This window comes from Lytechinus pictus, chromosome 1, assembly GCF_037042905.1.
Source record: "Lytechinus pictus isolate F3 Inbred chromosome 1, Lp3.0, whole genome shotgun sequence".
Lineage (NCBI taxonomy): Eukaryota > Metazoa > Echinodermata > Echinoidea > Temnopleuroida > Toxopneustidae > Lytechinus > Lytechinus pictus.
In genome coordinates, this window is record NC_087245.1 from 25,339,511 (window position 1) to 25,355,456 (window position 15,946).

Here is a 15,946-nt window from a genome sequence, read left to right on the forward strand (position 1 = left end):
AGAAAAAATCTTTGAATTCATCTCATCATATCAATATTCAAAACAATAATTTTTTTTTGACAAATTGAAAATATGTTTGTATAATATGAGTCTTTGTCATTATATATTTTCATTTCACAACAAGTAAATGAGGTATTGTATGTTTGTAATAATTTCAGAATGATTATTGATCATCTAAAAATTGTCTTCCACTCCAGCCTCACTTATAGCTCATTGTCATTTTAATTTGTTATTGACTTACAGGAACAAGACACAACCAATCTCAGCAGCCTTTGAGGAAGCCCAGAAACCTGTGACTCCCAAAAGGGTGACATCCCAGAGTCTGAGGGCGAAGAACCCTGATAGGTTCAAGACCCAACCGGTCACACCCGATGAACTCCATAAGATCAGACAGATGATGGACCCAGTGCAGACCACCAGTTCTATCAAGGATAGGTAAGAGCGTGGGAGACAGTTCATGTGGCACATTGCAAGTAAAGAATGTCCTTTAGATAGGGTAGGCAGTTCATGCAGGTAAAGGACATCTATGAGAGAGCTGGGTAGGCAGTTCATGCAGGTAAAGGACATCTATGAGAGAGCTGGGTAGGCAGTTCATGTGGCACATTGCAAGTCAAGAATGTCCATCAGATAGCAGGATAGGCATTACATTTGGCGCATTGCAAGTAAAGGACTTCTACAGTGTATGAGCGAACTGGGTAGGCAGTTCATGTGGCACATTGCAAGTAAAGAATGTCCTTTAGATAGGGTAGGCAGTTCATTTGGCGCATTGCAAGTAAAGAATGTCCATCAGATAACAGGGTAGGTAGTTCATTTGGCGCATTGCAAGTAAAGGACTTCTACAGTGTATGAGCGAACTGGGTAGGCAGTTCATGTGGCACATTGCAAGTAAAGAATGTCCATCAGATAGCAGGATAGGCAGTTCATTTGGCGCATTGCAAGTAAAGGACTTCTACAGTGTATGAGCGAACTGGGTAGGCAGTTCATGTGGCACATTGCAAGTAAAGAATGTCCATCAGATAGCAGGATAGGCAGTTCATTTGGCGCATTGCAAGTAAAGGACTTCTACAGTGTATGAGCGAACTGGGTAGGCAGTTCATGTGGCACATTGCAAGTAAAGAATGTCCTTTAGATAGGGTAGGCAGTTCATTTGGCGCATTGCAAGTAAAGAATGTCCATCAGATAACAGGGTAGGTAGTTCATTTGGCGCATTGCAAGTAAAGGACTTCTACAGTGTATGAGCGAACTGGGTAGGCAGTTCATGTGGCACATTGCAAGTAAAGAATGTCCTTTAGATAGGGTAGGCAGTTCATGCAGGTAAAGGACATCTATGAGAGAGCTGGGTAGGCAGTTCATGTGGCACATTGCAAGTAAAGGACTTCTACAGTGTATGAGCAAACTGGGTAGGCAGTTCATGTGGCGCATGGCAAGTAAAGAATGTCCATCAGATAGCAGGATAGGCAGTTTATTTGGCGCATTGCAAGTAAAGGACTTCTACAGTGTATGAGCGAACTGGGTAGGTAGTTCATGTGGCACATTGCAAGTAAAGAATGTCCATCAGATAGCAGGATAGGCAGTTCACAGGGCACTTGGCAAGTCAAGAATGTCCATCAGATAGCAGGATAGGCAGTTCATATGGAACATAGCAAGTAAAGGACTTCTATGAGAGAGCTGGGTAGGCAGTTGATGTGGCACATTGCAAGTAAAGAATGTCCATCAGATAACAGGATAGGCAGTACATTTGGCGCATTGAAAGTAAAGGACTTCTACAGTGTATGAGCGAACTGGGTAGGCAGTTCATATGGCACATTGCAAGTAAAGAATGTCCATCAGATAGCAGGATAGGCAGTTCATTTGGCGCATTGAAAGTAAAGGACTTCTACAGTGTATGAGCGAACTGGGTAGGCAGTTCATATGGCACATTGCAAGTAAAGAATGTCCATCAGATAGCAGGATAGGCATTACATTTGGCGCATTGCAAGTAAAGGACTTCTACAGTGTATGAGCGAACTGGGTAGGCAGTTCATGTGGCACATTGCAAGTAAAGAATGTCCTTTAGATAGGGTAGGCAGTTCATTTGGCGCATTGCAAGTCAAGAATGTCCATCAGATAGCAGAATAGGCAGTTCATATGGAACATAGCAAGTAAAGGACTTCTATGAGAGAGCTGGGTAGGCAGTTGATGTGGCACATTGCAAGTAAAGAATGTCCATCAGATAACAGGATAGGCAGTACATTTGGCGCATTGAAAGTAAAGGACTTCTACAGTGTATGAGCGAACTGGGTAGGCAGTTCATATGGCACATTGCAAGTAAAGAATGTCCATCAGATAGCAGGATAGGCAGTTCATTTGGCGCATTGAAAGTAAAGGACTTCTACAGTGTATGAGCGAACTGGGTAGGCAGTTCATTTGGCACATTGCAAGTAAAGAATGTCCATCAGATAGCAGAATAGGCAGTTTATTTGGCGCATTGCAAGTAAAGGACTTCTGTGAGAGAACTGGGTAGGCAGTTCATTTGGCACATTGCAAGTAAAGAATGTCCATCAGATAGCAGGATAGGCAGTTCATTTGGCGCATTGCAAGTAAAGGACTTCTACAGTGTATGAGCGAACTGGGTAGGCAGTTCATTTGGCACATTGCAAGTAAAGAATGTCCATCAGATAGCAGAATAGGCAGTTTATTTGGCGCATTGCAAGTAAAGGACTTCTGTGAGAGAACTGGGTAGGCAGTTCACAGGGCACTTGGCATGTAAAGAAAGTCTATCCTTGAGCAGGATGGGAAGTTTATAGGACAAGTAAAGAAAGCCTAGGGGAACTTGTTTTAGGGAAGGGCTAGGAGGAGATGAGAAGTAATAGGATTGCTTAACTGACAAAGTCCTGTCTTTTGCCAATATGTAGGAATAGCCTTAGAAATGCAGCATCCTCAATAAGTCTGACATTCTGACTTGCAGACATGTGTAAACTATTTGTGATGACACCTTCATTTTGATGCTAACATAATTGTTGAAAATAAAAAAAATTATCCCTCTGTAAAGGAATTAAACCTGAAACATGTATAGTGCTCATTTGTCATAGGTTTACAAACCATGTAGTTTAGACTTCTATCACTTTTTACGGCATTCTATATTTTTCTTAAAACGTGGATAGTTCTAAATATTTTGCTTTACTAAGAAGTAGAGATTGTAAAATAAGAAATTCATTGATATTGCCAATTTGCCCTCTGGGTGGCACAGTTAACTGGTAAGGATCATTAGGCGCATTTATTACGATTAATGCCTCTCAAAGGTGATTCAATCATGGATAGGACAACACAATTATAATGGTATGGGCTGAATAATATATTGCCTTCTTTTCAGCCCCATCCCTGATAGATCTTTCAAAGGCTGTTGCACCGGAGTGGATTTACATTTTTTTCCTCGTTTGATGTATCGTACCAACATCAAAGTACCAACAGAAAAAAAAGCTATTTTGAGATCTTTTCAACCGCTCCCCCTGTTTCTCAACCTGTCTCCCACCCTCACAAAAGTGTTGTCATAAACAAGCATGCACCAATTTTCTGTTTTTTTACTTTAAATAAATTTGTATATGGAATGCTAAAAGGGAAATTAATTCAACCCAATTTGTACCCCTTTAGTGCATTTTTTTAAAATAATAGGGTAACACTGTTTAAAATGTACATGGTCACACTTTTTAACACGGGGCCATCCACCAATAAGAAGAATCCAGTTTGTAGATCTATTCTGCACATGATCAGAAGTCATAAGTACAAAGTACTTAAAATTATTCTTAAACTAGCGAAATCTTGAATTTATGATAAACATTGTCTATATAAACTCTTTATGACAGAATGTTTGGTTTTTAACAGTTTAGTCATTGTTTGAATTTGATTTTCCTTTTCGTCCATACAGATTAAAAGCCTTGCAGATAAATGGGGAGGAAGGATGGAAAAAGAGAATCAGCAAGTATGAGGACTCTCCTCAGTCAGGACTCAAAGAGAGATTAAATCTTCTCAACCATAACAGTAAATTTGAGAAGAATGATGAGGTAATTACAAGCAATGGTCCAATGCATTGGTATTGATGTCAGTATTTGACTGTTTAGATGTTCCTTGTTCATAAATATATTGCATATATTTGATCATGCTAAGAATTACTGGTCTTGTATTACATTTCAAAGCTTTGTAAGATTTATTTACTTCCAGAATGAATCATTAAATAAGAATGATAATGTAAGGTTCCCAGTCCCATTTTTTTTCTTCGTCTTTTTTTTTTTTTTGGGGGGGGGATGGGCCAAATACTTTGTTTTATATTTCTGTAGACTGTCTGAAGTAGTGATCTGTTTTGATCAAGTTTTTCAGTGTACAGGACAAAAATAGATGCAGCCATTTTCACGCCGACTTAAAACTGAGAAAACCTGGTATTCTCCGATCAGGAAATATACTCCAATCACACGATACCCAGGGGCCGTTTCATAAAGCTGTTAGAGCAACTTTGAGAACGACTGGTGAACCTTTCTTGTGCACATAACCATCGCCAACGAATATACCATTTTTACCACAAGAAAGGATCACCAGTTGTTCACATGTGTATTTGGGTGATCGGGTCGGTATGAGAGCACCTTTTCAGATCTGTTATCTTGCAAATTCATGAGCAATCATTATTGCAGCACTGTTCTCACAACCAGTCAATATTGTTTATTGGTAATATGGTGTTTGATTCTGTATGCAATCACTTTAGTTTAAAAAAATCAATATTTTAAAAATTGAATTGATGTTTTTTGTAGGTGGATGACTTGCCAAACAACCAGGGTAGTATATCAGAGAGGTTACAAGCCCTCAAGGAAGACGGGACGGCTTGGAGGAAGAGGATAGAGGAGAAGGATGTCGATAACTTCACTGTCAGCGGGAAACTGAAGCAAGCGGGTAAAGTGAGTTCCGATGAAGCCGAAACGAAACCACAAACCAAACTCAAGAGGGCAGGTAGCAATCGTAAACCCAGACCGGGATCATTTAGGAGTGAGTATTCAAATTTAGCTTTTATTCACTGTTTTTTTAATGCCAGTTGTATTGATCTTAAAGTGAGTTTGAAGAAAATCCAATAAAATTTACCACTCAAGTGCTTGTACATTTGTATACATGCAAAATATGCAAAATGATTCTGGAAAAAATGTGTAATTGCTGAGAAATGAAATGACAATTATGTGTACTTTGTTTTACTGATTTTGTTTTTAATCACCTGCATATTGATTGTTATCTTTCATTACAGTAACAATAAAAAGAACAGATAGCGATGCCAGTATAAACAGCGATTCACAATCATGTAAGTATTTATCTTTGCTTAATCTTTATGCATTACTACTAGAAACATACATGTACATGTCTGGGACCCCGGATCAGCTGTGGATGGAAAAAAAAATATATTGTGACCTTACTTTAATAAGTTATAAAAATGTGTGATAGTGGAGTATGTATTTCAGACTTGATATTAATTACTGTTTATGTTATACCTGTGGTAATATGATAATTTAGCAAAGTGCAATTTTAAGAAAATACTTCTGCAGTACTAGACCTTTGCATAGTTGTATAAAGCTGTTTTTATGATAATTCCAAATGTTTATTTGCCGCAGTTTCTAGGAAACACAAGAGGTCATATCAGGATGTCCTTTGGAAGGTGTACAAGTCATTGTTAAATTGGTTTCTTTTCCTTTTCTTTTAGCAAAACAAGAAAATGGAATGACGAGCAGTGGCCTTACAACGACGACGACAGAATCTGAGGACTCCGAGCCAGACTTCAGAATCATCAGAAAAACAGTTACTGTGATGAAACCAGATGATGAAGGCTTCACGGATTTCTTTGCAAGCTCGTCGCAGTTTATGGAGGAGACAATCACGCCCTCATCGACAGCGAAGACGACAACGACGATGTCATCGAAGAGCATCACTAAGAAGGTAGAGAAGGATACATTGCAGGTCTCAGTCTCTGATTTTGATGCCCTCACAGAAAGCACTGGACGCAGCAGGTAAAAACTTGTTTAGTTTTTTATCTTTATTAATCGTGGAAATTCCCTTTAACTTTCCTTCTTGATTACAAGAATCACAAGGCTTTTGTGTACTGAGTCAGCTGTAATATATAGTTTTCATTTCTTGGAATTCAATGCAAAATTTCCTGCAGTCTGTGTATACAGGCACAGCTGTTCATGTTTACTTTTCTTGTTGTGAAATGGGACTCATGAAAATGTATCAGTTAATATTATAAAGATTTTTTATTTTAGAAATGTGTAAAAATTTACATGAAAAGCATAGCAGAGTATAATATTCATAGGCCTGTGGGTCTTTTCCTAATGATTAAAAGTAGAATATACAGTGAACAAATTGACCTCTACACTAGAGGAACATTTGAGCCAGGTCGAAGTAAAAAAAAACCTACATTTTTCTTAACATTATGGTATTCAGACAGTTATCTATCATTTTAATCTTATTGTTTCTATATCTTATTTTGCAAATCAAAACTTTATTTCAATATGGTCATTTAACCATGCAGTAGTCATGTACATTTAGTTTGAATCAATTCTATAAAGTTGTTACCAATCTCTTTTTCTTGTTTGTTTAGTAGTATTAGTCACCAGAACTATTTTCAATATGTCTTTTCTTTGATTCTGTTTAGCCTTGGTGTAGCCTCGTCACACAGAAGATCCCTTAGGCCACAAAGAAGGACGAGACCTTCAGCAAACCCCCTAAAAACAATGAAAGGCAGGCCCAACATTGTATCCGAATACACAGAGGAGAGGGTAGAACTGGCCGAGGTCCCAGAGAAAAAGAAGTCAAAGTCTGAATGTAAGTGGGCTTTGTGAATGAAAATCTTGAATTTTAGCTTGTAGATATTGATGGTTTGTGTGCTATAATCACCTAATTTTCCGCATTTATTATGATTATATGGTAACTGGGAAGACTTAAAGATATATTTTTTGAATGATAGGAAGAGAATAAGTTGCATTACATAGAGATAAGAATGATGATATATTACTGTTAGCGCTTAGTAGATTTGTTTGTCTGATTAAGAATTTTACAGTTATAAACATTATTGTTATAATGCATTGTATGAAGAAGATTTTATTTGAGTAGTAAGAGAAACAATGAATATACCGGTAGCTAAATATAACATGAGAGGGAACAAAAACTATCAGAAACATTCCAGATGTTAAAAAAATTCTTGGTAGATGTATGTGTAAAGGCGGAGTAATTTCAAAGAAAATGTTTGCCTAGATATTGGTCAACATTGATTTATATCTCTCTTTTTTTCTAGCACGCAAAGAAAATGCAAGCAAGGCTGCTAGGGCGGGTCTAGCCAGTAAGGAAGACATAGCACAAGGGAAGACGAAGCTCACTACAGTGAAAGATGTAAGGGAGATGGGCGGTACTTTATCAGAGCTATTACCATACAAAGAACTCATGCTTATACATGTCAAAGGTAAGATAATAGTTTCACTTTGATTTTTTTTTCTCCACAATTTCATCATATTTACATGATAATATTCATTTTTACTATTGTAAAATCTGTGTATAAAGACTGCTCAAGGGTGCTAGCAAAAGTATTTTTTGTGTGAGCAGGCGGTCTTAATGGATAGGTTCTTATAGTACATGCTTCAATTTCGAAATCTATCCAAGGGGAACCAACTTGATATTTGTGTAGCTAGGTGGTCCCTTTTCTCTTTGGGGGGGGGGGATTGGTTAGTTAAGCTGGTTCTATTTAATGTAGCATATTAATCATATAACATATTTAACATATTTAATGTTCATGTTTAGCTCTTTTGAAACTGGGAAAAAACCAACCAAACACAAATTTTGATAAATGTGTAATTATAAGGTGGTTTAGAGTATATACTGACTCTTTTTTCTCCAAGGTGAGTTGTTGCTAAAAAATTTCATTCAATTTTTTTTTAATGTTTGGTTTCGAATATCATCCTCATATAAAGGGAATAGGTATATATATAGTTTTTTCAGAAGATAAGGATAAATATCTTTAAACTCTTTGTGCGCTGGACCATGAACCCATCTGTATTTTCAGGGAGGGAAACAATGCATTTTTTGTTGAGTGTGAAATGCGAAGTTCGCACGGCACCGAGTGTGCATTGGTGCGAAGTACGCGTGGAAAGGGTTAATGGAATGAAGATTGCCATGCGTGTCAACATAAGGATGTGATATAAAATATAAGACTCTGCTTAAAGCCAGCAGAGAGGTTACAGAGAGAAGTGTCTATGCTTCAAGCAAGTTTTTGCAAGTCAAAATTTCTGTTTGACACTAAATCCTATCCTGTCCTTGGTGGTGAACAGGTCGAAGGTTTGTCCAAGTGCGATTGGTTGAGCCGAAGATGACATCACTCAACAGCGGGGATTGTTTTATCTTGGTGTCACCTGCAGATATCTTCCTCTGGATAGGAGAGTATGCCAACGTCATTGAGAAATGCAAGGTGAGTAGGGGGAAAGGATCTTCAGATTACAGAATTAGATAGCTAGTAGCGGTGTTGCAAGAAACATGCAATCGATTGCAAGGTAGTCCTAAAATTAATCACAAGTTTGTGAATTGGGAATTTGCAATTGAATGCTGTTCTGCTTCTAGCATTGAAAAGTTAAAATTGATTTGCTTTTAGTTTAAATCGATCTGTCATTTGTGAATTAACAACTGAAATTTGGAATCAATTTCATAATGTTTCCTTGCAATAGATTACAAATATTTTCTTGCAATACCCCCAAAGAACGAGGTTAAAGGGAGCCAAACCTGATCAAGGAATTGCTCTTTAATAGATAAAATAATAAGTGGAGTAGTCAAAGTTTGAATGAAATGAGACACAAAAAAGCATACTCTTTGCTACTGGTATGATGAAGATTGTTTCTAAGAGATATTTACTTTTCAGAAGAGCAAAAATGATAACTCTATAGCACTCTATCCGATGTCTTTTCTTGCATGGGCAGAGATTACAGCATGGAACCTTATGTTGGGGGGGGGGATAATAGTTATTGTGTCATCTCCACCTCCCCCTCTGAATAGCTGTATGTCAGTGTCTCTGACCATGTCCCTTTGATATATGTAATGGCTTCACCTAGTAGATAGGAAAGGTGAATATTGCCCATATATGAAATACTAGGCCTTGTCACCCCGCCAATATGATTTTGAAATAAATTATAATCACTACACTTTAGGCAGAGCTGCCAACCAGTACGTTTTTGGCGTATTTAATTAGTTTTTGCAACCAAATACGACATTGCGTTTTTTCTTTAAAATTACGATTTTGTTTAAAAAAAATTATCATTTTATTATTATCATTTTTTTTTTACAAAACCGTAATTTATTGAGAAAAATCATCTCTCCATGTCTCTTTTTCATAAAACTTACACAAATATGGTTATTGGATGAATGTAATTTCAGGTTTTTTCAATCATTTTTTAAAATCCAGGGTGAGATATACACATGTTTCAATGTTTTTTTTTTTTTTTCATCTACAAGAGCAGTGCGCATATTAGCTTGCATGCAGCTTGCAATGAGCGCAGCGATTGGGACTCTTTTTTTTTCTTCAAATGTTAGCAGGCCTGCTATCTGCAAAGCAGTGCGCATTTTATTATGAAATACAGTTTTTTTTTTATCACAGAATACAATTTTTCATTCCCAGAGGTTGGCAGGTCTGTTTAGGGCATGTCAAATCTGATGACTTGAAAAGTTATTGATTTGATACTGGACTACTGCATGTATTTCAACCCCATAATAATCCAGATATTATTTTCTCAGAGTGTACTTGTATGATTCAGGATCATATATTTGTTTCAGAGGACATATAGTCATATCCTTTCCAAGTTTGAGTTGTGCCCCAAGAGAAAAAAAATTGGGTTAAAATGATGACGGTTTAATACATCATAAAATAGGGGAGCTGCAGTGTGACTGTGAGAGTGAAAATCCATGTAATAAACTCTCAATGTTTTTATATTTGCATAGATAGAAAATGGATTTTGACTTGTCCAACAGTTTGTACTTGGTAGAGAAAATGAACGTGAACATTTTTTTTTCAAAGTACATTACAAATGTATGATTTTATATTCATATGATTCATGTGAAAGGCAACAGGAGATTACACCTCATGTAATATTCATTCCGTCACTTTATATAGGCCACAGAGATTGCTCTGCATATACAACAGAAACGGGACCTAGGATGTAAAGCGCCCTCTGTGACGGAAATCCAAGAAACCAAACAGAAGACAAGTCATTCCAGAGGCTGGAAGAAGTTCACAGCGTTACTAGGAGGAGAGACCAAATATAAGGGTGAGCCATGGATCAAACCTTTGTTATCAAACCTTTACAAAATCATAGCAGTTACAAGTTTGTGAACAAATGAAGCTATAAATGTTAGTTGTAGACTTGGAAGACATTTCTAAATCAAAGATCTTTCTGATACTGCTTTTATCTTGAAGCTTGTCATCATTTATAATAACATTACAATCTTTGATTTTTTTAATTAAAAATTGTAATGTGGTTGAATTTGTAAGCCCAGTTACCATGTATGTAGTTTCTTTTGATAGCAAAATTACAATTGAAGGTAGGTTTTAGCAAAAGGGACTAGTTCATGTGTTTTTTTGTTTGACATGATACAATACACCCCAGCGTTGTTCAAAAAGATCATCTGAGTTTATATTTACACTGTGGAAAGAGGGGGTGATGGTGATGATGACAATTATGGTAGTGATGGTGATGATGATGGTGGTGATTATGATGGCGGTGGTGGTGATGGCGGTTATGGTGGTGGTGACGATGACGATGGTGATGATGATGATGATGATAATGATGTTAATGACGATGAGGATGGTGATGACAATGATAGTGGTGGTGGTGATGATGATTATGATATTGATGATGATGACATTTTGATGGTGGTAACTACCTCCTTGAACTGTTGATTTAGGGTAGTAGGTGGATTAATACTTTTAAAAAATTGACATTTTTTGTTATTTGCATAGATGTTGGAGCTCCAGATGAGGATGAAATGCATGAAATCTACATCACAGAGACTAACATGGTCTACAGGGTTGAAGGAGATAGTCTAGAGCCATACGAGGCTTACTGGGCATCACCGGGCAAGTTCAAAATGCTTGATACCAATGAGGTAAGTGTTACAATGGCGGGAGAAAGGATGGGGATTATGATGATGGTGGTGGTCGTGGTCGTGGTGATGATGATGATGATGATAATGATGATGGTGATGATGATGATGATTATGGTAATGGTGATGATGATTATGGTAATGGTAGAGAGGATGATAATGTTGATGATAATTTTGATGGCGATGAAAGATAATTATACTCATCACCATTTTGACCATAGTGAGGGCGGGGAATAGGATGGAGATGATGGTAATGACGATATCGAGTGTAATTATGATTACAAAGTGTTAAAAATTGAGCTTTTATTTCTAATCATATGACTGTATAAACTATTCTCATCCAGAATATAAGAATGTAAAAGCAATATAGTTTTGTTAGGTCAACAATCCAGTACTCATTATCTTTTTGTGTATGCAGGTGTTTGTCTTTGACTTTGGAAGTGAGATCTATATATGGAGGGGCAAGGCTGCATCCAAGAGGAAAAGGAAAGCAGCCGCTCAGCTTGCCCAGTTGCTATGGGAACGAGGTTTTGATTACTCCGAGTATGATGTCAATCCCATCGATCCCCATGATACCAAGAACATGGTGAAGAATGAGAGACCAGACTGGACCCTCATAGGAAAGGTATGTTAATTAATAAAAAAAATTGTAAGTATATTTCGACCTACCCTTTATTTATTTCCTCGATTTCCAAGAATCATATCTTCAAAGTATTGATTTGTTTTACCTAATTGTTGTCCCATACGTGCAGGAAATGCAACAGATTGAAATTCCATGCTTTAATTGACAAGTTACATCATATGTGCATGGATGTGCAGATATGACCACTGTGACCAATGAATGTAACAGGTGTATATCATTAAAATATAACAAAAGTCATATATAAATATTAGAAGCTATAAGAGTTCTTTCATTATCCTGAAACATTCATTATATCATCAATCTTATGAATAATACATTGAGTTGATATGAATTTATCGCAAACCAAACATCACTAAAAAGTTGCAATTTATTTTGTCACTGATTGTTTCTGTTATCAATCTATTGCAAAAAAAAATACATACTGAGGTTTAAAGTTACAAGTGATCATAAGATTTATAGGACCTCATTATGATGCAAGGTGCTGTACTGATTCTGATAATCTTTATTCTCTGGATTGTTTGTAAATGTGCAGGCTACACAGCACATGGAGACGATTCTCTTCAGACATAAGTTCATTGACTGGCCGAGGGAGACAGATTCATCAAAGAACGGCCAGGATGAAAACCAAAAGGTAGGCAATGCTACAAGTTAGCTACATGTACATGTACTAGTACTAAGCATCCTTGAATTTACTTTGAAGAGACTACTTGTTGATTTAATATTGCTCTGTAATGTAAAATGAAGTGTGAGTTAGAGATGGTTTTATATTTCACATCTTCTTACCAACTCCTGCCTTTCTCTTTTTTAATGTAAAAATTATATTAAATACTTAAGTTATTAGACTTAAAATTTTCTTTTATGGTAAAAAAAATACTGTGAAGTCCCAAGTTTTCCATGAGAAAATTAACAGAAAACACAATTTTCAGGCCTTAAAAATTGAGTAAATATTAATGCAATGAAAAATAATAAATATTAAAGCAAAGTGTTAAACAACAAAACCCTGCATCAGATGAAAATCTGCCAATCAACCATGTCTGCAGTGTTTAGCACGTGTTCACCATACAAAATAGAAACTTAAGGTTTTCCTGTGATTTTCAATACATTATTACTTTATCATGTGATCTATGCATGTCACAGAAGAAAACAGAATAACACAGACTTTGCATTTTTGAGAACTTAAGAATATAGAAAATTATTTCATGGTAGGCCCACATATAAAAATAACGTACATGTACTTGTAGAAGCAATGTCCCTTGTGTTCAGATAATTCAAGCTTCTTTGTTTCCTCTTTTTTTCTGAGCAGTCTGAAAAAATACCAGAGCTTGTTCCCTTTGATGCCAAACTCATGATCCAACCAAGTAGAGAAAAATCTGATCTCATATTGGAAGGAACCAATCTTGGAAGAGGGGACGGTAAGTCATCTGTTTTTGAGGGACAATGCACGTTTGTTTGTTTGCCGTGGAAAGGAATGTTGTCTTTGTCTTTTGTGCAACCTTGGATTGAAAAACAAAACACCAAAATGCTTTGATATAATTTCGATGATTTCAAATTAAATGTTTTCTTAAATACGTACTTCATTTTGATATTCCACTTGAAGTTGAAATCATCTAACAATTGATTTTCTTGTGACTCAAGATGAATTTCCTTGGCGGGGACATATGAATTGTTTAGAATAATTGTTGATCATTTTGTAGTATACTGTATTTACCACTGATACTTTAAACAGGAATATGTTTCCCCTACTATGTTTGTAAATTCGATAAAGATCTTTAGGAGACTTTGTTCTATTATGGGATATGAACTTCTTTGTTTATGATTACAGACGATACTATCATACATGTATGTCTACTGGATATATCAGATATCATAACTCAAATATTGTTTGAATCTTCAAAATTTATGATAAAAATTATTCAATCAGTGCTGAAACGTTATGTATGGGTTTTTGCAAACAATATTTCAAGTTTACATGAATTCTTAAAGTTAAGTGAATTCTTGATACAATCTAGATACTTTTACTGATTTTTGTGAAATTTCAGACTTTTTATTCAAGGATTCATTCGTTTTATAAGAACTGTGAGCACTTGTAATATTGACTGAGATAATAGAGTTTTCTGTTCTTTTGACAACTTGAAAGTATATAGTCTTTCACTAATGTTTTCCTTATCCCTTCTGGAGTAGAAAGCATCTGAACATTTTGCTTTCTCAAACCATGGAGAATTTAGAAAAGAAAGTACTGTTATTTTGAAGATTTGTAAATGAGATTGTTGAATCTTGAAATCTTAGCTTGCTGTAGGATGTCTCATGAAAATGACCAAGAAACAGCATATACCTGTGAGACTTGGTTTCTTCTGATACTGTGAATTTCTGTTAATCATCACTTTTTGTCTCTTATAACAAACAAATCTTCCACACCAACTTCTTGTTATTCTTTTGTTCTTTGTTAATGGCACATAATAAAGATGTTAATCATTCCAAATAATGATATAATCATGTCACTTTGTTGGTGAATTGCATTAAATGCACCAGGACTGGATACTTCGGGTGATAATGAGAGGGAAATACCAGGTGATTTTCTCTAATTTTTCTCTAATTTCTCACCCTAGAACTACCTCTCGCGTCATTTATCTTCACTCAGTGCACATCTTTTTGTTGACTCACCTTATAGTTTCTGTGCTTCTGATCAGAATCACTTTGTTTAACTTCAACTCCACCTTTTGTTTCTCTTCATCCGTTTCACCTGCTATTTTACTGTGAAAGTGGAATATTTGAGTGATCCCCAATAGTTACCTTTTTTCAGACATTCAGGTCATATTTCTAAACTGGTTTTATTTCAGCTGTGTTTTAAAGAAACAACAAATTTAAAGCTCATATACATGTATCCTAAACAATACAATAATGCAAATTTGAGGCATTTTCATTGATTGCCATTTTAGACCAGTCAACTTAAAAGAGTAAAGATTTTGGCAAATGTCCAGAGCCAATTTAATCCCGACCTTTTTTTTGGTGAGAATCCCAATAGGTTCTCTTCCAATATAGATGTAGGTACAAAAATGAGGGATTGGGAAACGCTTGCTTCACAGCTAATAGATGTGGCCTTTAACTTAAACCTGTAGTTCACAATATGGAGCACCACATTGTTTTGCTAAATGGGGTTAAAAGAGAATTGAGAAATGGTGTCTTGTAGGCAGGAAAATGATTTCAACAATTTTTAAGACCATTCAGGCAAAAATTTGCACTGTAGACTTTGTTGGTATTACACTTTGGAAAAATGATTGTTCACATCAGCTTTCATTCATGAAAGGAAATAACTCATATTAAAAAAAGAAATTAACAAACAATTTCCATGTTCATGTCTTTTATGTTTCTTTCGGCGTCACAATAGTAGTATTCCGCTTTCACATGAGCTATTTTTCTGTTTTATTTTCAGTTTTTGCAATTTGCTGAATTCCTCTTATTTTCAATTTAAGGCAGCATTTTTTTTTCAATTTCATTTTGCAATATGATTTGATTCTACTGGTATTGTATTATGGACCTCTGGTTTTATATGTATTGTTACATATTTCTGAACTAGTAAATTGACAATGTAAACATGTACTTGTAACTTGAAATTCTGTCCTTCGGAAGTAAATGTATGTTTTTATCTTTGATTCTATTTGTAATAGATTTATATAAGTTTTAAGGGTTACAGAGACAAATACTGATAATTTTCTTGGTCATGCCATTTAAATAAATTTGCATCGATCTACCCCCCCCCATCCCCCCAAAAAAAAAGGAAAGAGAATTTTTGTTTTTTCCAAGTTAATATTTTTACTATGAACAAACTTTGAGTTCTTAAGATTGTCAGCAAATCATCACGATTAAGCTTTTCTTTAAAGATTGCATTTTTAGATTTCATCAATATTTTTTTTAAGTTCAACATCTGTATCAAATGAAAACCCATTACCTTTCTTTCATGGTATATCATCGGCAGATTGGGTTTGTTTTGACAAAAATTAGTGATTACCAATTCATTTTCTAAAGTTGAATATATTAGTAACAGATGACATTAATGTACTTGTTCAGAAGGGTATCTATTCAGTTTGATGTCTTCCTACAATGTAAGATATAATGTTACGCTGTCATAAAATATTCAACAGAATGACTAGTGTTGAAGAATATTTT

The 15,946-nt window shown here is 35.7% G+C and overlaps 1 protein-coding gene across 3 annotated transcripts in view; it reads left to right on the plus strand.

The window, feature by feature from the left end:
- Positions 1–245: 245 nt before the first annotated feature.
- The window catches only part of LOC129259840 (supervillin-like), a 34,279-nt gene continuing 18,578 nt past the window's right edge, over positions 246–15,946 (plus strand). The window contains exons 1-14 of one of the 3 annotated variants that reach the window (XM_064099015.1): positions 246–435; positions 3,905–4,040; positions 4,779–5,010; positions 5,261–5,314; positions 5,711–6,014; positions 6,659–6,828; positions 7,298–7,462; positions 8,325–8,461; positions 10,151–10,304; positions 10,997–11,142; positions 11,558–11,764; positions 12,315–12,413; positions 13,086–13,194; positions 14,069–14,116. In XM_064099015.1, coding sequence (XP_063955085.1) covers positions 395–435; positions 3,905–4,040; positions 4,779–5,010; positions 5,261–5,314; positions 5,711–6,014; positions 6,659–6,828; positions 7,298–7,462; positions 8,325–8,461; positions 10,151–10,304; positions 10,997–11,142; positions 11,558–11,764; positions 12,315–12,413; positions 13,086–13,194; positions 14,069–14,116 — 2,002 coding nt within the window. In that variant the 5' untranslated portion in view covers positions 246–394. Of the gene's footprint in view, positions 436–3,904; positions 4,041–4,778; positions 5,011–5,260; positions 5,315–5,710; positions 6,015–6,658; positions 6,829–7,297; positions 7,463–8,324; positions 8,462–10,150; positions 10,305–10,996; positions 11,143–11,557; positions 11,765–12,314; positions 12,414–13,085; positions 13,195–14,068; positions 14,117–14,311; positions 14,351–15,946 lie in introns of all 3 variants that reach the window. The other 2 variants (XM_054898014.2, XM_054898015.2) reach the window with 2 other exon arrangements.